The 20,373-nt window shown below is 39.4% G+C and overlaps 1 protein-coding gene across 1 annotated transcript in view; it reads left to right on the top strand.

Moving 5' to 3' along the window:
- Positions 1 to 20,101, top strand: part of PLEKHH1 (pleckstrin homology, MyTH4 and FERM domain containing H1) — a 49,057-nt gene extending 28,956 nt beyond the window's left edge. Inside the window, exons 14-29 of the mRNA XM_035327966.1 lie at positions 703 to 864; positions 1,534 to 1,614; positions 2,567 to 2,746; positions 2,878 to 2,986; positions 3,701 to 3,813; positions 4,396 to 4,572; positions 4,794 to 4,891; positions 7,433 to 7,610; positions 8,034 to 8,189; positions 10,086 to 10,186; positions 11,698 to 11,839; positions 12,757 to 12,899; positions 13,961 to 14,090; positions 15,667 to 15,753; positions 16,293 to 16,439; positions 16,757 to 20,101. Coding sequence (XP_035183857.1) covers positions 703 to 864; positions 1,534 to 1,614; positions 2,567 to 2,746; positions 2,878 to 2,986; positions 3,701 to 3,813; positions 4,396 to 4,572; positions 4,794 to 4,891; positions 7,433 to 7,610; positions 8,034 to 8,189; positions 10,086 to 10,186; positions 11,698 to 11,839; positions 12,757 to 12,899; positions 13,961 to 14,090; positions 15,667 to 15,753; positions 16,293 to 16,439; positions 16,757 to 16,933 — 2,181 coding nt within the window. The 3' untranslated portion in view covers positions 16,934 to 20,101. The remainder of the gene's footprint in view (positions 1 to 702; positions 865 to 1,533; positions 1,615 to 2,566; positions 2,747 to 2,877; positions 2,987 to 3,700; positions 3,814 to 4,395; positions 4,573 to 4,793; positions 4,892 to 7,432; positions 7,611 to 8,033; positions 8,190 to 10,085; positions 10,187 to 11,697; positions 11,840 to 12,756; positions 12,900 to 13,960; positions 14,091 to 15,666; positions 15,754 to 16,292; positions 16,440 to 16,756) is intronic.
- Positions 20,102 to 20,373: the final 272 nt, after the last annotated feature.

Below are 20,373 nucleotides of genomic sequence, written 5' to 3'. Positions count from 1 at the left end.
TTTGCATGTGTAATCTAGTGAAAGATGTCCCTGCCATGGCAGGGGGGTTTGACTAGATGATCTTTAAAGATCCCTTTGAACCCAAACCATTCTATGATTCCGTCTGGAGGATCTGAAGAAAAATCTAAAGCTTTGGATTGCTATTAGAATTCAGTTTCCAAAGCATTAAAAGTTAGCCCATCACTGGGCTTTTAAGTCATTATTGTTAAAGAACATTGCAAAGGAGTCATTAAAGTTTTTGTCATACTCTGACTGAAAGGTACATGACCTGGTCTGTGAGCTACCTTCTGCCTTTATGAAATCGAAGTCGCTCAATACTCTTAAATCCAGTGTCTTGCCTCTCAAAGAATAACGAACTATTTAAGGCAAAAGGCAATACAATGTGAAGGACACAAAAAAATATTTATTCAGGCACCTTTAAAATGAAAAAATTAGCAGCAGCGGTGAGAAACAAGACAGTATGAGAGAGCTGCAATGCCCAAGAGAGCTCATGGGAATTTGTTTAATCTCTCTAAGTTCCAGATCTTTCATTTGGGCATTGAGAGATAGCAGCTATTTTCTTATTAAAAAAAAAAAAAAAAAAAAAAAGTCTCTCCTCAACCACCAAAAAAAAAAAGTCTGTATGTGATAATGAGACTCAGCAGCTGAAGAAAAATTTTGTAGGTATGCAGATTTATACTTCCTCACTACCTTTCCTTTCAGCTCATGACAGAGAAGAGAACCTACTTCCTGACAGCAGACTCTCCCAACATCCTGGAGGAATGGATTCATGTCCTACAGAGTATCCTTAGAGTGCAAGTGACCAGTCCTGTTGGTGTTCCTCATAGTGATGCTAAACCTACTGTGAAAGGCTGGCTTACCAAGGTAAAATACTGCTTTTGCCTTTATTCAGTTTACCTCAGTATTGACAGTATACCAGCCTCTTCATTTGCACTGTAAATGTCAGCAATAAATTAGTATTTCCTTACCCCCTAGAGGAATTCCTCTGCATGTCAGAGAGGAAGGTTTGTATAAGTGATAAGGAATAGAACAAACAAGGCTACTGAGAGATACTGACTTTGTCAAATGGTGAGTAGTAACAGATACATAGATTATGTAGGCTTTTCTTCAACAGAACTCACAACACTTCAGAGTTTAAACAAACAAAACCCAGGAAACTGTTAAGTATCACATTTACCTGATCTGAACTTGTTGATATAGGAGAGTTTCAAAGAAATGGCTTATATGTTCTAACAAAGCATTTATTTCCATAATAACAGACTGCAAGTGTATTAGTACAAAGTACAGTGGCTGGAAATTAATCTGCTTTATGCCATTTCCATACGTTATCTTCCACAAGCACCTATGTCCCATCTACTTAGATGGGATGTACCTACCTGCTTTTGGGAACAGGATCCTTTATGTTTTTAGAGGAGCTTATACTTACATACAACAAATAATATAGCAAGATTGTAATAGAATTGAATTGAAAATAGAAATTCCAGAAAATTGTGCCAGCAGTACTGCTGATGTATTTCTCTCTCTTCTGTATAGGTCAAGCATGGTCACTCTAAGCTGGTCTGGTGTGCACTGATTGGAAAAACTTTTTACTACTATCGAAATCATGAGGATAAGGTAATTCATTTACCCTTCTTGTTCTTGAACCCTTCATTCCCATTTCTTATGAAACTTTATGTCCTTGTACTGCTTCTGTCTCTACCGCTTCAAAATCATCCTTGGCTTTACTTATCCCTTTCTAATAGCCTCTTATCCATGAGAAGAATATATTATTTCTGAAATAGCTAAAAAAATAAAATAAAATTACAGAAGACTTAAAGGGCAAGTGACTGCTCATTTTGAGATCAGTAAGTATCTTGTTTCTCACTATCTACATTTGGCCTTGTGAAAGCTTTACAGCAGGCTGTTTTATACAGTAGCCAGTATATTCTGCATACAGTCATGAAAAGAAGGAGCAACAACAATATGGAAAGAGAAGGGTCATTTAATCAGTTCTTCCATTTCTAGAAGCTTGGCCTACTGTTCCATTATTTTGTCTAAACCCATGTTTTAGCGTATCAAGGAATACTGTGACTCATATTTGGGACTGACTGTCAGAGCTAGCACAGCAGATACCCTCTATTTCAATCTACCTCTTTATGTAATTTTAAAAGTACTTATTTTCCAGCAGAAAATAAGACCCGGGTCAGGATCCAGTAGCTCAAGGTACTGAACATTTGACCATCAGAAAACACATCCTGCATTGGAAAGCCAATGATGTAAACACAATTGATAAGTATAATGAGAGGAAAACAATGATTTATGGAAAAGATCATATTTCTTATTTGCATGTTCTCATTCTGACCTGTAGATGCCCCTGCAAGAAATGTAGTAGTATCAGAGTTTTAAAGTACTTTACTTGGAGAAGGTTCTATAGAAATGATATAAGATGATATATTAGTTAGGCAGTGAATTATAGTTCCTTACATTTTACAGAACTGCTAACATTTTGAACTGGGTTTTCTATCCCAGTGTTCCTGTCCATATATATATATTAACTATACTTACCTAGCTTGCTTCCTCCTTCTAGTGTCCCTTAGGACATCTGCCTTTGCGTGAGTCCAAGGTGGAAGAAGTGGACCGTTCCTGTGACTCTGATGAAGATTATGAAGCCACTGGTGGAGGACTTCTCTCATCCCACTGCACTTTGGTGATTCACCCACAAGACCAGAGTCCCACGTACTTACTCATTCGCACAAAACATGAGAAGGTAAAAATGGCAGTCTTTTTGGAGAGCCAGAGTCTTTTTGGTATCAGTCAACACATGGGGAGTATAGACTGAAAGTGTTTGTAGAAAACAAGATCCAAGTTGACCCACACTGTTTTCATCCTTAAACCTAGAATACCTGGCTGTACCATCTGACAGTAGCAGCTGGTAGCAGTAATGCCACAGTGGGCACATCATATGAACAACTCATTGGAAAACTGTTGGACGCAGAGGGAGACCCTAGTAAGTAGAAACAACAAACTGTTTTTCATGGTAGCAAAGCATAAGGAAGGATAATTTCAATCCTCCATTTTAACCCAGCCAAAAGTGAGGAAAGGGGATTCTCAGTAGAACAGCATGATGTACTGCATTTCACCCCTAATCCAAAGTAACAGCTTGAGAGGGTATGGGCATTGTAGTGAAATTAGACAAATCTGTCACATTGTTATGTTGTTTATCAAAGCATCTGAATCTTCTTGAACATTAATTAAAATTAAGAAGTGGAGCTTTAATTTTTTCTTTAATTGTTGGTCCTGATTTTCCTTTTGTGGGAATCTTGACTGTACAAACACGTTTTCATCTGAGTGCACACACTGACGCTCACCTTCACATCTGTTCCTCTGTCCACATGCATAAACCCTCACACATATCCATACTTCTCTGTTCCTCCTCATCTTTGGCATTCATTTGTTTACATATGTTTGTGCACCGTGTTCTCAAATGTCTATTAACATGTGCATTTGTACTTAATACTCTTTCCTGCACACACACATTCTAACACCACTCTGCAAACTTTACTTAGAGTAGTAATTTGTGTTAAGAAAGATCCCCCATAGCATGTGGGGTGCTCTGCTCTCAGGGTGCTCTGCCAGTTCAACAAGGCTCTTTTTCAACATGGGGACTGTTAGGTATCTTCTGTTTCTGACAGTGCATGTTTTTGCCTCTCTGCTGCTTCAGATTCTCCTCTGTGGAAACATCCTATGTTGTGCTACAGTAAGGATGGGTTGCACACGTCCCTCACCACTCTCCCATCTGAGGCTCTGCAGACTGAAGCTCTGAAACTTTTCAAGGTACTTAGAGACATAACATAGTTTTCGGCTACTTTGCTCTGTTGTTGGGGAACAACATTGGTCATATTGTTGTTAATCACAACACTTACTATCACCATTGGTTTCTTTAGACAGGCCTGCCGGGTCATTTAATTACAATAAAACTGTCAGACCTAACGAGTCACCCATTCTCTGGAAGTCTAACTTCTCCTTATCTCCTAATCTGGAGCTAGAAGCAATGTCCCACAAAGGCTGTATGCTTTGAAGTTAGCCTTACCTTCCTCTTTCCTCTCTAACAGCTGGACTGACGGTAGGATCCACGCTAAGACTGGATAGCCTTGGGCAGACATGGAAAGCAGGAAGCACATTTTCCTGATTCTCCTGCTGATTTTGAGCTCCTCAGGCTGGGGAAGGTTAAGTAAACTTCCCAGTTGCCACAGCTGTAAAAAGGGAGGCATAACATTTTAGTATTTATCCTCACACACTCCTTTCAGGGTTATTTAGAAGAATTAATTGTCTGTAACATGTTTGGGAACCCGGGCTGGAAAGCACCAGAGAGGAGTCACTGTATGAACAGCATTGATTAACTTCCCTATTTTACAGTCCTGTCAGCTGTTCATCAATGTCCCCGTGGAAGCATCCTCTGTTGATTATCACGTGTCACTTGCCCAGACAGCACTGCAGGTCTGCTTGACGCATACTGAGCTGCAGAATGAAATCTACTGTCAGCTTGTTAAACAGACAAGTTGCCGACAGCCCCAGAACCACTCAGTCATTCAGGTGAAGTCTTCTTTGTCACTTCTGTTCTGTAAATACTTTCTATTTAATTCAATGTTTTTAATAATTAGCAATAAGGCTAAAGGTATGCTGGGGAATCTTAATGCTTAAACTGTTGCTCCCAGAAGCATTACTCACCACCCAACATTTTGGTTATAGTGTTCTATGAAAGAAAACAGGCGAGAGGTACACAACAAGAATGATGACCAGTTTTGTGTTCACAGTGCTGGCAACTCCTGGCTTTATGTGCTCCTCTGTTCCTGCCACAACATCACTTCCTCTGGTACATCAAACAGCACTTCCAGCGCCATGCAGACCCCAGGTAAGTTCTGCAACATTTTCTTTTGCTAAGCTGATCGCCTTCTGTATCCACTACAGAAATAGATGGAAACAACTTTGTAGCTCTCACCTGCAAAAATCAGTTGAGGGAGGGGATGGAAGGTTCCTAAAGGTATCTAGCTGTCCGCCTTCAGTCATTCACACTCATTTTGTCACTTTTATTAAACTAGCTCACAAAACTAGCAGCAGAACTTTTTGCAGATGCAACTGGAGCTACCCAGGGAGTTTTAAAAATTATTTTTATTTCTTTGCTGATGCAATTAATTTATTTTATTAATAGAGTTACAGGCTAAATTTAGAATGAATTTTAGGTGATTACATTCTGCTGTCTGGTTAGTAGGCATACTGACAGTGCAGAAGTTAGGTAGGGAAAAACTCACCTTAAACATTATGAAAAACAAACCTGAAATACATTCTTTTTTTTTTTTTTTTGTTACCTCTTCAGTGTGTTACACAGGGTAACATTTTCCCTCTTATGAAAACAGTGCACGATTACTGTGGCAGCAGTATGCTCTTTGGTGCTCATGCTGTGCTCTTTGTGTGTTTCCATGGTGATCTGATCTTCAGCATGTCTGACTATGTCCTTGGCAGGGTCAGGGCTAGAGATGTCTAGTCTGTTTGAACAGTCTGTACTCGGAAATAGGTAAAAAGAGTGGTTTCATATCAAATATTCATTTAAATACTCAGCCAGTGTATGCCTCAAAACTTGAGCTAAAACTGTCCTGGTATTGAAAAGGGAATCTGTGTACTTCTCCTGTCAAGTGGATTTTATTTATTTTTTTTTTCATGCTGCCTCCCATTTGCTATTTCTTCTCAGAATTAAAGCATAGATGTGTAAAACACAGCTCCTCAGTGTTCAGGCTGTCTCCCTGTTGTCTAAGGCAAAATGTTAGGGATCTTCTGGCTAGTACTGGAAACCATCTCTTCAGCCCTGTGCATTTACCAGCTCCCAAAACGGCCCATGCAACTCAGCAGTGGAGCTGCTGTACTACCCCTGAGGACTGTTCAGTTTCATAAGGATGTGCTGAACTCTGTAAAACTGAATTAGTACATCAGTTTTAAGCATTACTATGCCAACTGTCTGCCATGTTCTTAGTCCAGAAGCACCTCTATCAACAATATCTTCAAACAGAAGCAAAGAGGAAATCTGTTTATGCAATCCACCAATGCAGCAGTTTTCAGGGGTAGAAACAAACATACAGAAGTTGCAGCAAACTGCGCTTATATTCACCTGTAGCTTAGATGAAATTTAGAGCAGTTGCTAAATGAGACTTAGCTTAACTCCTCCCGTCTGGCTTTAGGAATATGCAAGTCTCTCTGCATGGTGCAGGCAAGGCTGTTCCATGACCACTTAGATATTCTTTCCCTGCTTCACACAGCAAACGATGCTAACATGTTTACACTGCACAATACCTATGATCTAGGTTTAAGTAAGATTTTCATTCTAGGCTTTTTTTTTTTTTTTTTTTTTTCTGTAAAAAGTGACATGGAAATATATATCTAACACTCCACAAGTAGGGCACTGTTCTAGTTATAAGGTGCAGGGCTCAGGATAATTTGGGGAGAATTTAGGAGCCAGAAGCAACAGCTTCTCATTAAAACAAGATTCTCCCTTGTGAAAATTGTTCAAACATGTCACTGGGGAGGCAAGCAGCATCTTGCTACAGTGAAAAGCCAGAGCTCCTGACTTCCGTGTTGCTTGCAGGGATTTAATCAAGCACTGAACTCCTGAAGGCATCTTGAATGGAATTGTCCTCCCCACTCCTCACCTACAAAGTGATAGCACTGTTATAAATCCTTGGGTTACATTCCATTTCAGAACTTATTCACTATATGCATTGTTAATGTTTTTCCTACAGGTGTTATTGACCTGCCTGGCTTTAGAGATGGCTAAATCCTTTTTGTCAATGGAGCAATCTCTTCACTATGTAGTAAACTAATCATATTAGTAACTGCCCCTCTGCTGTATTGAACTATGAACAAATCTGAGCCTGCTTTGAATTAAAGTTGCTATTGACTGGCAGATAGGATTCATATGTGTGAACCTGTAAATTGTATAACCATGTAAATTGATAAACACAATTTATATAACCCTGTTACTGAAACTAATGCATTAAAATCTATGATTAGTTCTTATTAGGACTTGACATGACAGTAACTAATTTCCTCTGGCATGACAGTGAGGGCAAACTACCTGGTCTTGTTTCAATGGATACTGTGAGGGCTACAGGGTACAGAAGACGACACTCCTGTACTATATCTGGACCACTCAGGGGCAGGGAGTACTCCTGTGCTTCCCAGAGGGTTTGAAGTCTACCTTAATTTCACAGAAGTGTGGAGCTCGGGTTGTTTTGTAGCTTTTCACTTGAGCTGTTAGTCTGTTGAAATGAACTAGGATATCTACACAGAGATGTATCTTTGAGCAAAAAAATGAGGAGGAATGCTTTGTCACAGCATGGAAATGGATGAGGACAAGGCATACTTAAAGCATATGCTTGTGACTTATCTCCATCTTGTTGCTTAGGAGTGAAATAGGCAAGTATGCCATCTACTGCCAGAGATCAGTGGACCGCACTGTGCAGACTGGCGAGCGGGAAGCCAAGCCCTCACGGATGGAGATTGTGTCCATCCTGCTGAGAAATCCCTACCACCACTCACTGCCCTTCAGCATCCCAGTGCACTTTATGAATGGAACATACCAGGTGAGCCACTGCAGCTGCCTTCCTTCTGGACACTAGAGGACTACACCTTAATCTGCCTCCTTCACATGAGCAAGTAGCACAATATACTATAGTGTTTACAGTGTTTATACATATCAGACATTTAGAGAAAGACACTATTCCTCCTCCTTGCCATTTTACCAATTTTCTTCTTAATAAAATGAAAGGAATCCAGTCCCAGACATACAAGTCAGAGAAAGAAAAGGTAGCTGGGGAGAAAGAAGAGACATTGCAAGTGTCTCAGTATGAGAAAGAATGCAGTGTGAAAGGAGACAATACGCATGCAGTCACTGATGGTACATTGTGAGACACCACTCTGTAGAAAACCAGGCTTCATTAGTTGTGATACTCATCAATGTCATGCTTTTTACAAGTTATACTCAATTAGCTCCTATTGCATCACAGGTTGTAGGTTTTGATGGTTCCTCAACAGTTGATGAATTCATCCAGCGGCTGAACCAGGAGACAGGAATGAGAAAACCATCCCACATGGGATTTTCTCTGTTCACAGATGATCCTTCTGGGAGGGATTTGGAACATTGTTTGCAGGGCAACATGAAGGTAATTTTTTTTTCTTCCTCTGCTACATGTAGCATATATCTTTGAAGAGCTGATAAATGACTACTAAATTTTTCTTAATGCAGATGAAAAAGATCAAATGCATGTGGGTCTTGCCTATCCAGATTAGTATTTAGAGATGAGATATTAATATCTCATCTGAGATCCTAGATAAGGCAAAGCACATTCTGTTTTAACACGTGATAAATGGGTATTTTTTTTAAAAAAAAGGTTCTAACTCAGATTTTAGCACATATTAAAGTTTAATTTGTCTCAACCACAAAAATAAAACAAGACTGAGCTAGCTAGCATGATCAGATATCACAACTAACATCAAGGATGACACTCCTAATTGAGACAAATTTACGTTAAGCTGTGGATCTCTTGGCACGTCTGTTTAAATCTTATTTATTGGATTATGAAGCATCTTTCTCCTTGCTATCTCTAAATAACTCTGGCTTTTCTTGTTGATGAGTGCTGTTAGGGGAAAAAGCTCTGCTGAGTGGGCCTTCACTTTAAAAGAGAGGAGTGCCTAGATCAAAGGAAAAGGGAAAGCAGTTAAAGTATTAATGCATCTTTCATGTGGAGATTTTTATTCAAGCTGCAGCTGGGTGACTGCCTTAAGTATGTGGACTAGTGGCCGTGAATGAGACACATCAAATTTTGGAACTAACTTGGGAGAGGAATTTATTATACAGCATTGATGGAGAAATAATGGCAGTGATGACTTTAAATAGGCCCTGACATCTACAGGGGAGATAAAAAATTCATCTTTACACAGTGTAAAATTTCACATTCGGCAACACAAGGAGAAGATGCCAATAACTTTAAATTAGATGTTTTGAAGAGGAAGCTACCACAAGCAGCTTAAAATGATAAACTTTGCTTTCATGGCCTGTTACTGATCAGATAATCTGGAGCTTTCCTGATAATTGAACCACTATTTGGGAGATGAGATATTAGAGTAAATAAAGGAGTCTGAGATGAGCAGAGGCATTGCTTTTAGTCATCATTATCAGGTTATTATTTACTGGACAAGGCAACCTCAACAGCTTCTTAAGAGAAGATAGGATATCTGATTATGTATTTCATGTAGCTTCTTATGTTTACATTCCTTTTATTGAGATGCAATCGAAAGAGAACTAGGGACCTTTATAAAATCAGTTGTGAAAGAACTGGAATAACCTAGAGAATCTGAATGGAACCAAAGAGGTTAACCATGTTGTTACTAGAATATGTGTGATGCGTGAAGTTGGAATCTAAATTCAAATGTTCCCACAGTTTGGACATTCGCATCCAAGGGCTTTGTTTAGCCAAGCATGCATACAGCCGCCATTCAGAACATATATTACCACTTTTGGTAGGCTCAGCAGGGCACTTGTGAGGCAAAAAATCATTCCTATTAACTATGCTTTGGTTCACACTGTGGAGGTGTTTTAGCATGAACTGGATTTTTTTCACATGAAACATGAGCTGGAAGATGTGATCCAACATAATGGGCTTTCAGGCAACTTGATCAGACTAAAGCTAGTCCAAAGGAAAATCTCACATAGTGTTGGCTGAAGGTCTTGGGAACAGCTGTCTCACTGTGCAGAACTGCTCCTCCTGGGCTACATGACTTGCTAACGCAGGCATAACCACAGAGTTGGTACCGGGCCAGAATTCAGTTACAGAAGTCCCCCTGCAGATTTAGCAATGGAGGTTTCTGTTGCAAAGCTTTAATTTTTATATGGTATGTAATAGAAAAATGAATCATTTTGTCACTTTTGGCTGCGTTTATGCTGATCCCATCTATTTCTTTATCTTCTGTGTTCCACAGTACTTTTTTCACTTTCCTCTCAAGCCTTGACTGTACGTTTCACCTGTTTGTCTTTCCTCTCTCCATAATATTTTTTAAAGATCTGTGATGTCATTTCTAAATGGGAACAAGCCTTAAAAGAATTGCACCCTGGGAAATATGAAGGTGGCACAAGAATTGTGAAATTGACCTATAAGAACAGGTATTGTGCTTCCTTTGTTGGCCTCGCTACTGCTGTTAATTAAAAACACTTGTAGACCACATATATCTCTGTAGATGGCCAGTAATTTATAGTACTGTTAGTGCCAAAACTATTTTAGCTAAGATGATGTCAGATGATGACACTACATAAGATGCAGTGACTTTTGTCTGTGTGTGGTATGTGTATACAAGAGGGTATATGGTCTAGAGGTAAAACCCAAAACACTTTGCAATAGTGGAACAGAATTAAAACGGGCTAAAAACTAGCTACTTGGCACAATTTCATTTGTCTAGATCCTAAAATGTAATTAAATAACATGTGTTAGGTGAGAGCAAGAGAAATCTGGGGGAATAATCACCAGTGAAAATGAAACTTGCAATTAAGCGAGGAATTTTGAAGTTGAAAAGGATACAAGAACAGCATTCTAAATGGCAAGAGCTGTAAAGGAGACATGTAGTAGCAGTGCCCAGACTTTATAAAGAAAGAGAGAAATGTTAAATCTAGATGATGAGAGATAATAGAGGAGAAAACTATGAGACAGGCATAAAATGAAAACTGGAACAAGTTTATCACTTATACTAAAGACAGGAATTCTGAATTAAAGTGAATGGAGAGCTGTGCATGAGAACTAGTAATGGCTTTCTGCCTGTGAACTCTGTTTGGAGGCAAAACAACCCTCCTCTCCCTAAATTAAAAAAAAAAGCCACAAAGTTTTGCACTGAACACATGAAGATTTTGGTGACAGTAGGGGTGAAAATAAGTTTCCGTGAGCTTTGAAACACAAATTATTGCCTTTGACTCAAAAGTATTTTTTTCAGGAGTGAACCTTTGCAATATTATTTTGTTGGACTGGAATGTGCTTAGACTGTACAACAAGGATATTTTGATAAGGTCTTTCCAAGGTTGGTCTGTTCCAACAGCAAGGACTCTGATAAGATGTGTAAGGTCACTATGGTCCTAATGGTGTTGTGAGTTTTGAATTGACATAAAATAATTAACTGAACCACTAGAATTAGTATCTTGTGTGGCACTGTGAAATGTATCATCATAGGTGTAGCTTTAAAATGATATTTGAATTAGATGGTGTGGACTGTAATAAGCATGCATGAAGAATGGCTCAGGGAAGCATTCCCCCCGCTTGTATCTTCAGCCTGCATTAGTCATCTTGCTGTACCAGGTCAAAGAAATTGAGTGTAAAGAGAAAAATCAAAGCTTCCCAGTAGTTTTTACAAGAATGTCTTACTTTTTCAATAAAGCCTGCTAATTGGGTTCCTTATTTCCTGCTAAAACAGTTTTTTTTAATAACAATTTCAGAGAAAGCACTCAAAACAGAGTTGGTAAAAATAACAAGTCTGCAAGGCCACCATGTAGAAGTTTGTACAATTCTTGCCTTAGAGCAGAGATAGCTTTGTATTCTGTGATAAGCAGAGAAGGCCATCTCTTAAATACTGCCTGTCTGTGCTTGATGGGGACAGACAGACACTAATCACCTATAATCCTCTACTTTTTAGGCTGTATTTTCGGAGCCAAGCCAAGGGTGAGACAGACCGGGAGCGGTTGCTGCTGGCCTTCCAAGTCAGCAATGAAATAGCCGGTGGAAGGTTTCCTGTTAATAAGGAATTAGCTCTGGAAATGGTTGCTCTGATGGCTCAGGTGAGCATAACTATGGACAGAAATCATTGTTTCTTGATCCTCTAGAGAGTTCAGCTGTATGCTGAATGTCTTTGAGTAAGCAGCTATCTTTTACATCAAAAGTCGTATTTCTTACCAAACATACGGTCTGAGGTGTACCATGCCAAATGTATCACACCAGCATACCTGTATCAGTAGAACACCTTTTGCTGTAAGGAAATTTCCTGCAGAACAGCCTCTTCTTTCCTTCTGAAGAAAAATATTTGAAAACACGATGGGGCTGGACTCTCCCAAGAACTGCTCTGATTAGTGCCTTAGTAAAGAGATGGAAATAGTATTGCCTATTAGAAGTCTGCTTAATAGTAAAAGCTTTCACTATTGCACTGCCAACAGCCTCTTCTTATTCAAGGAACAGCATTTTGTAGGATTTTCCATGAGACCTCCAGGCTTACATTTAGCATTTTACCACATAAAACACATTGTGTGAGTTGCGGGCATGATAAACAGCATAATCATTTTTTACTGAACTGAAACCAATTGTTGCATTCGTTAAAACAATGTAAAAAGAGATGAAGAAGTTGGGAACATTGTCCATGCTATTTAGAAATAGGCTGTTGTTTTAACTGGCTAATTGAGAACAAACCCCAGATTTTTGGCAGTTATACAGAAGTGTCTTTCTACATGTAGCTGGCCCAGATCTTGTTTTGTTTTTTCTTAGATCAGTAAAGAATTCCTTGAGCAGTCATGTTTCCCATAGCTGTTCTGTTGTACACTTATTGCCGTAAATACTGCAGACAAAATTCCCCAGCCTGATGATGTTGTTTTGCATGACTAGTTAAAACAGTAGATAGCAGTATGGGAACCTGTGGAATGTTCTATTGCACTAAAATCCCCATAGTTCTGTTGTACTACAAACCTTAAGGTACATGCTATCTTAGGTGGAATATGGGGATTTGGATCGACCGGGATCTTCAAGCCCTGGGGGAACATCACAATCCAAAATGCAGCATCTTCTCCACCAGGTCTTAGATAAATTCTACCCCAAACGCTACAAGCAAAACATTGCTCCTGAACAGCTCAGGTAAGTTGTTTGTCGTCTTAAAGTTATCCCTGAAAACCATTTGTTATGCTTGCAAAATTCTCTTGTGATACTTAAGAAGTTTCAAGCTTATATTAATGGAGAAGCTTAAATAACACAAGTGCCAGGAAAAAAAAAAAGGTTCCTTTAAAAGAAAATGGTTGTTAATAAAGAAAATAGCCAAATCACCAATTAACTTTCCGCAAATCAAGAAGTTTAACCCTTTCACTTCCAGATTATGCAACTCAGTTCCAACAAATTCCAATATGTCTAAGCCTAAGATGAATTGTTTGTGAATTTTTATTTTACCCTTCCTCTAAGTCTCAATTGAACCCAGATGCCATTTTGCATCATGCCGCGAAGCCAGCACATTTGGGCTGCTTCAGGCCATGCAGTAATTCTGACAGGGCTTTTTGATGTTCTGACTTAGAAATTCTCAAACACTATGCAGTGATGCAATTACTCAAATACAGAATTCAGATGCTGTTGTGGATCTCAGCTCTAACGGTTTTAACAAGAGAGAGTGGTATCTCCCAGATCCAAAGTTACTAAGAGATGTAGAGGTGGAACTAGTGCATTTACCTTATTTTGGAAGTAAAATCCGTATGCATGTGCAAGATAACTGTCAAGCCATCCCTAGTGAGCCAAATCAAGAGAGAGCTGATGTGTATTGCTACTCCATCTAGAGCATACTACAGACAAGTTAAGATAAAGGTGAAAGCATAATCGAATGTGAATAAACTTGGGCAGGATTTTACTGCAACAGCTGCCTGAGTATTTGTAGTTTCAGTTGTTGAGTGTATACACCAGTGAACAAGCAGTATGTGACCAGGTTTCCTGGACATTACAGTGTAACTAGTGGTAAAGTGACTGTGGAAGCAGAGAAACTTCTAAAATAAACTCAGCTTTGTACAACCTTCCTAACTGACAGTGCTAACAGCCCTATCTATAGTATTTGTGTAGAATAGCCCTGAGTGATACATTTATTAGCTGCTACAATTTTACTCGCATTCCCTTGGAAGACTTCAGTAAATGGTGCTGTTTTGTGTCTTGGATTCTGAAAGGCAACTGGCTGACAGGCTGGCGACAAAGTGGATGGTGCTGCAGGGATGCTCTCCACCAGAATGTGTCCGAATTTATTTAACGGTGGCCCGCAAATGGCCTCTCTTTGGAACCAAAATGTTTGCTGCTAAGGTAACTGGAAAGCACTTTTTTTTTTTCCTCACCCCAAGAATGAACTCTCTGAGAAGAGATGTATCTGTGATCTCTGGTAATACGGATTGAAAATGCTCCTACCTGAGGAAGAGTTCAAACTAAACTTCTCTAGTCTGAATGAACAGCTCTGGTACCGCATCGGTTTAGAAAGAAGGAAGAGAAATGCGTTCTGGACACTAGGGGTTGCTAGTGTTCAATAAACAGATTTGAAGCTTTTCTGGCTGCATCAGTTCATTGTAATACAAAGTACTACCTCTTCCTACAAACCCTTGCCAAAGCTCTTAAAGGCAGGTATTTCTCTGGTCATCAAGGCTAATAGCTTAAAAATACTATGTACATACCAGTGAGAGGAAAAAGGGAGTAGTGTCCCATAAATCACACCATGTAGCTGATGCTAGCTGAAAGGAGAACGGGTATTTCAGCCCTGTTCTCTGCTTGACACTGAGCTGGCTGCTTTCCTTGCCACATGAGAAAAGCATGCACTGCTAATGTCCTGTTGCAGAAACAGAAAAAAATCAAGCATGTATGGGGTAAGCTGCCACAGGCATCATCAGGACAGCAAAGAACCAGATTGAGGGTGTAGGGGTGTGCTTCTTCCAGAAGCTTGTACCATCCCTCAGCCCATTTCAGGCTAGAGCTCTGTACATATTACCCTTGACTAAACTAACGTCTTAGCACACTAATGCCAAAACAAGACTTCTTAGCCTCAGCCATATTCCCCAGCCCAGCAGGATTCTCTATTGAAAGCCTGAGAGAGTGTCTTGTTCATGGTTAATGTCTTTTGCTTTGAAGTCAAAGCTATTATAGTTATTGAATAAAGTCAAATGATGTAACAGACCCTCTTGATTAAATGAGAAGATTTCAAAAAGATAGTTATTTCCACGATTGGTAATAAAAGCAGAAGAGGTTACTGGTATTTGAGGTCACTGACACCAAAGAATCAGAATACATAATAGTACCACCCACAGTTTAAATAATATTGGTATTTCTGATAACTACCATAGTTTATAATTTTTCAACAGTTAAACAGCAAAACCTACAGCATTAGCCATATAGCAGCAGATTCACAGGAAAGATTCATGTCATTACTCATAACACATAACTCATCTTTAACAGATAATTGATGCACATTTGCCAAAATCTGTAAGAAAAAAAGTTGCATTGATGTGATGGCACTGTATGTACATTGGTACTATGGAAACCAACAGGCTTCACTGCCTGAAAGACAGCAGCAGAGTAAGAACCAGAACAGAACTCCTGTTCTGTCACTGTCCTAGCATAACCTTTAGTTTTAACTACACTGATGGCATTTAATCTCAGTATCGCTACCATCACCTTCATCTCATGTACTGCTAGTCCCCAAATTCTATGTCAATCTGAAAATATTATTCCAGATTTTGAAATAAATCATCTTAAAAATCAAACCAGGTCACACATGTAAGCCTATAGGATTCTCTCACATCCACTTCATCCTTAAAACCCAAGTTTTGTATCAGAAACTTCTTCTTTAAGGTATACAAGAAATGTCTAAATATAACATTTTCTATTTCTCCAGCCTATTTTGCCTTCCTCATTGGAAGACTGTCCAGTCTGGATAGCTGTGAATGAAGATGGTATCAGCATACTGGATTATAACACTATGGTATGGTGAGGAACATTGTTTAAGGAAAATAACTCATCTCCCACAGAAAGTCCTTCCCCTGAAACCATTCAAAGTCAGTAAAAGTTTGTCTTTAACTTCAGCTGGATCCAAAAGTTAATTTGTAGAAGTCAGAAATGAGGGAAGTGAGGGCTGTGTTTTAACGCTACATAAACAAAGGAAAATTACAGCTACGGTGTAAGGTAAGGTTCCATGAAACTGCTATCTGTTCCTTTGATGGGCAGCAAACAACCACAGACATCTTGCAAAACCTCAGCAGTGTGTGCTTCACTACTACCACCTGGGATATAGCAAAGTGTGCACCATTGCTCTGAAGCAGAAGGGCATCAAGCAAGCTAGGAAAATCCTAGAAATGCAATTCTCTTTTGAGATTTCTCTGCCAGCTGTTACCTCTACAGCCAATTACCTGTTACTGCTGGAGAGCTGAAGTTCTTGCTGTAAATAGCAAATATATGAGTTTGAGGGGGGCATTTTTTTCTTTTACAGAAGCATGACTCTTTTCAACTGTCTGTTTTCTGCAGCACTTGAAGCTCTCTTATTCATACTCTTCCGTGCTGACCTTTGGAGGCTGTCGAGATGACTTCATGATTGTAGTCAGTCAAATAAAAGAAAAGAGTTCTGGAAAAAACAGCACAGAAAAACTCCTTTTTGCAATGCCAATTCCAAAGGTAATTACAAAATGAACGATGAGTATCTTTCAGCTGGCAGCATCACAGCTGGGCATTTTGTACAAGCAGTGGGGACTGGTACTTCTGGCTGCTGCACAAGCTATGTACATTCAATAAATCCCTTGCAAGGTGGAACCTTTAATCAAGTGACTTATTCCACCCAACTCTGAAAGACATACCTTGAATTCAAAACTGAACAACTCCATGTGAGACAGCCATTTGCAAAAGTTATGCATGCAGTCAATAGGTTCTAAAAATCAAAGGGCACTTTTCCCTCTAATTGACTTACAGTTAATCATTTTCTTTTTTCCCCCTAGATTGTTGAAGCAACACTTCTTATTGCCAGCTATATTAACTACCGTTCAACAGCTTCACTTCTACCCTCTACACAACCCTCCCGAAATGCAACACCTGCTAACAAGCTCTGGGAGACTGAAAGTCGGTGCTTTTTTCCTTCCAAGCCTCGAAGCACTAAGGGGCCCACCCTGCTCTGACAGCTCATTCCAAATTACTTTGGAGATTTTTTTGTCTGTGGATTTTTTTTTTAATTATTATTTTTATTTTTTTTTTACACTACTGTGTACTGACTTGCAGACTGCTATGATTTTGCCAGTTGTACACCTTGTTTTAATGCAAATTCTGATTCTTTTTCCTTAATAACAGACAAAGTTCCATAGTGTGGGTAGAGGCAGTGTCCTTTCTCCTCAAATGTGTTGATCTTGGGGATTGTGCAGGAATTTCTTTTCCATGCCACACTCCATCCAAGATCCCACGCCTCAGGTCCTTTCCTTGCACAGTGTTCCAGTCGCGCTGCATCTCCTGCTCTTCCCTTGCACCCATTCTTCTTCCATCTCCTGCTGTTACAGCTTTGCTCACAAGTACGTACAGTTTGCATTGCTCCCTCCCATTTTCAGCTTTGCTTTTAGATTGCTGCACCACACCTTATGCTTGGAACCTCAGTCCAGCTCTTAAACTCTTAGTGACCTCTTTTCCTCATCACAGCCCCTTTCACTTATTCCCATTCTTTCCAATAATCTTCTGCTTGCATCAGTCACTAACTTGTTCACTCTTTACCTGCATTAGACTGCAACCTCCACAAGGCAGATGTGAGTGGTGTAGGCTTGAATATGACTGCAGTGGGCCGAGCATACAGTCCTATTAAAATTAAAAATAGGTGGTTCGGGATACTGTGGCATGAACACTGTACAAGGATGCATCCTGCTGATTACTACCTGTATAAGGAGCTGCCTATCAATTCCTCATAAACTAGACACACACTGAAAAATCTATTACCAGAGTATAAAGATTAGTAAGACATAGATGGCCAAGTACTTTAGACATAACCATGTCTATGCTCTGGTTATGAATAGCTATCGTATTATAGTTTTGACTGGTGTTTAAATTCACTCCTGCCTGCCACTCAGAACAACTATTAAGATAACTACTGTCATATCGGGAAAACAAAACAAAACAAAAAAAAAACTCTCTGTATTTAAACAACTGCTTAACATAACCAAGACAATTTATTTTTTCCTAAAGCTACATTGACTCCTCCCTGAAACTGATGCCAAAATTCAAAGACAGAAACTTTCCAAGTCCTTGCCCCAGACATGAAAGAAAGGAAGAAGCTGTTGAGAGGGATTAGGAACTAAACTGACAAAAAGACTTCTGATGCATGTCAAGGGTGATTTTAAGACCTGAAATAGGGAGTACAGAGTAAGAGTTCAGTGGTACATAAGAATCTTTTCAACCTTAATTTTATGAAGGTGAAAAGCTGACATCTTTGCATGTTGAAGTCTCAGAACAATTGGGACTGGAACAGTGTCAGACGACGCCCTAGCTCCTGCAGAATGGATGTGTTTCGACAGCTGACGCTGTTCTATGCGTCAGATCTCTGCTACAGGGCTGAATGTGTCACGTGCTCCTCTAACATGCACGTCCAGACTCTTTCCCTTAATCACCGTTACAGATGCTTTGGGATGTGTTTGAAACTGCACATGATCTCAGACAAAGGAAGACAAGGCAAGCAAACCTTGCCATTTTATCTGGCTTTCAGCAACTGGAACAGACCTCCTCAAACCCCCTCTGCCCTTCTTACTTCACATAAGCTGTTCCTTTAAAACTCCTGCTTCCTTCACGCTACCAGGTCAAGGAGGAGGTAGATAGCAAATAGACACTCAAATACTGTTCTTCAAATTTTCCAAAGGAGTGTTTTTTGATCTGTTTCAAAAGGACTTTGTGCTGATTGGAAGCCTAATGGATTTTAAACAAATGAAAAAAAAACAGCCATGCCTCTTGAGAACTCGAAATCTGGCTTGAGTTTGACTATTTTGATAAGTCTTCTACAAAGCTAAGGAAGAAGACCTGCCCTTTCAAAAGTACCATGTGCAACTTCATAATAATTATGCATTCATGGGCAACTTTCCCAAATTAAAACAGTGTGAATCCAACCATTATAAAGAATTCAGCAATAGCAAACCAAAGCTAGTCAGGAATGAACAAACCAACCATACCAGTGTTTTTTAACTTCCTAGTACATGCCACCAACTCTCAAATATCCAACTAATGCACGCAGTGGTGCTGATACTGCAAGTTTTTGTTTCAAGCTTATGGTGGGTACAAAGCCACAAATTAGAAGAACATGGAGCAGACAAAACCATTCTAAACAATCTCTTATCAGCATATTAAAAAAAAAAAAAAAGGTGGTTTTTGAAAACAAAGACTTGAAACAGAAGATTATGTATACAGAGACCTATTTGCACATACTGTAATGGACCCACTTGTCATGAATTTAAGGACCATCCCTTGAATTTACTGAAAAGGGTAGAAGCTTTCTGAGCCAAAAATAATGTTACAAAGGTATTGTCTTAGTCTTTTTTTTTTCTCCTTAGATACTTCTAAGTGATGATAAATACTCATAGAGCAGTCAGTAGTTTATATTCTCATTTTCTCTCTATCTTAGTATAGATACACAAGTTTGAATAAAAAGAGTGTTCTTTCTCCTTACATAGTCACATACAATAAATAATTCCTCCGGTATATGGAGGTCTGTTTGGCAGCCTGCTTCTTATGTCCTGCCAGTAACAGAGCTGCCTCAGAATGAGCTGAGCTCAACTCATTGTCATCTGTTCTGAGGATGCTCAAGGCATGAAAGCCTCCAGTTCACTGTTCAGAGGCTGTATTTACCTTGCACTGCTAACATTCACAGCCTCACAGACTTGTGTCAGGGCAAACAGGGAGCAGAGATGCTGAATAAGCAAGAGCTGTCATGAAATGCATTATTTTCTGCCATAATTGCACTTTAAATTTACAACCATGGCATATGGAACTTTTTGTCTTCCTTTCTTACAAACATTCATTAATACTTGAGTATTTTCAGGGACCACCCCACTCCAATGGATGCACATATACCTCCTATTTATAGCTTACCTGACTTTAAAACAAAGAAACAACAACAAAAAACTGTGTAGGTATCTATTTTGTATGATTCTTTGAAAGAGAAAATGGTTTTTATTTTCATCAATGCTTTTGGCAACAATTATTGCTACAGCATGGAGTGAGAGGACAGAAGCCTTTGTTTTCCTAACTGCTGTGTGTGCATAAAAGACTGTCTTGGAGATACTGTGAGATTCCTGTTCTTAATAAAATGCAATTATCATGAATGAACTTGTATTCCTTCTCAGATTGAAAGAAACCTTTCTTAAAAGCCAAAGTAGCCCTGATGTAAACAAATGTGGGCAAAACCTGTGTTTGGTATCCAGGCACATACCTGGTGCACACCTACCATCCTCCAAGTCCTTGGTTCTCTCTGTCCATCGTCTGACTCTCAGCTTCAGCAGATCACTGAAGTGCTCTCCCATGAGCATGGGATGTCCACTCCTTCCAGTGACGGCTAAAGTAATCTTCCAGACTTCCTTGTGATACAGATCCACCT

The sequence above is a fragment of the Oxyura jamaicensis genome, chromosome 5 (genome assembly GCF_011077185.1).
Source record: "Oxyura jamaicensis isolate SHBP4307 breed ruddy duck chromosome 5, BPBGC_Ojam_1.0, whole genome shotgun sequence".
Taxonomy (NCBI): domain Eukaryota; kingdom Metazoa; phylum Chordata; class Aves; order Anseriformes; family Anatidae; genus Oxyura; species Oxyura jamaicensis.
The sequence above is the reverse complement of the archived record's forward strand: the minus strand, read 5'-3'. Positions and strand labels throughout refer to the sequence as shown.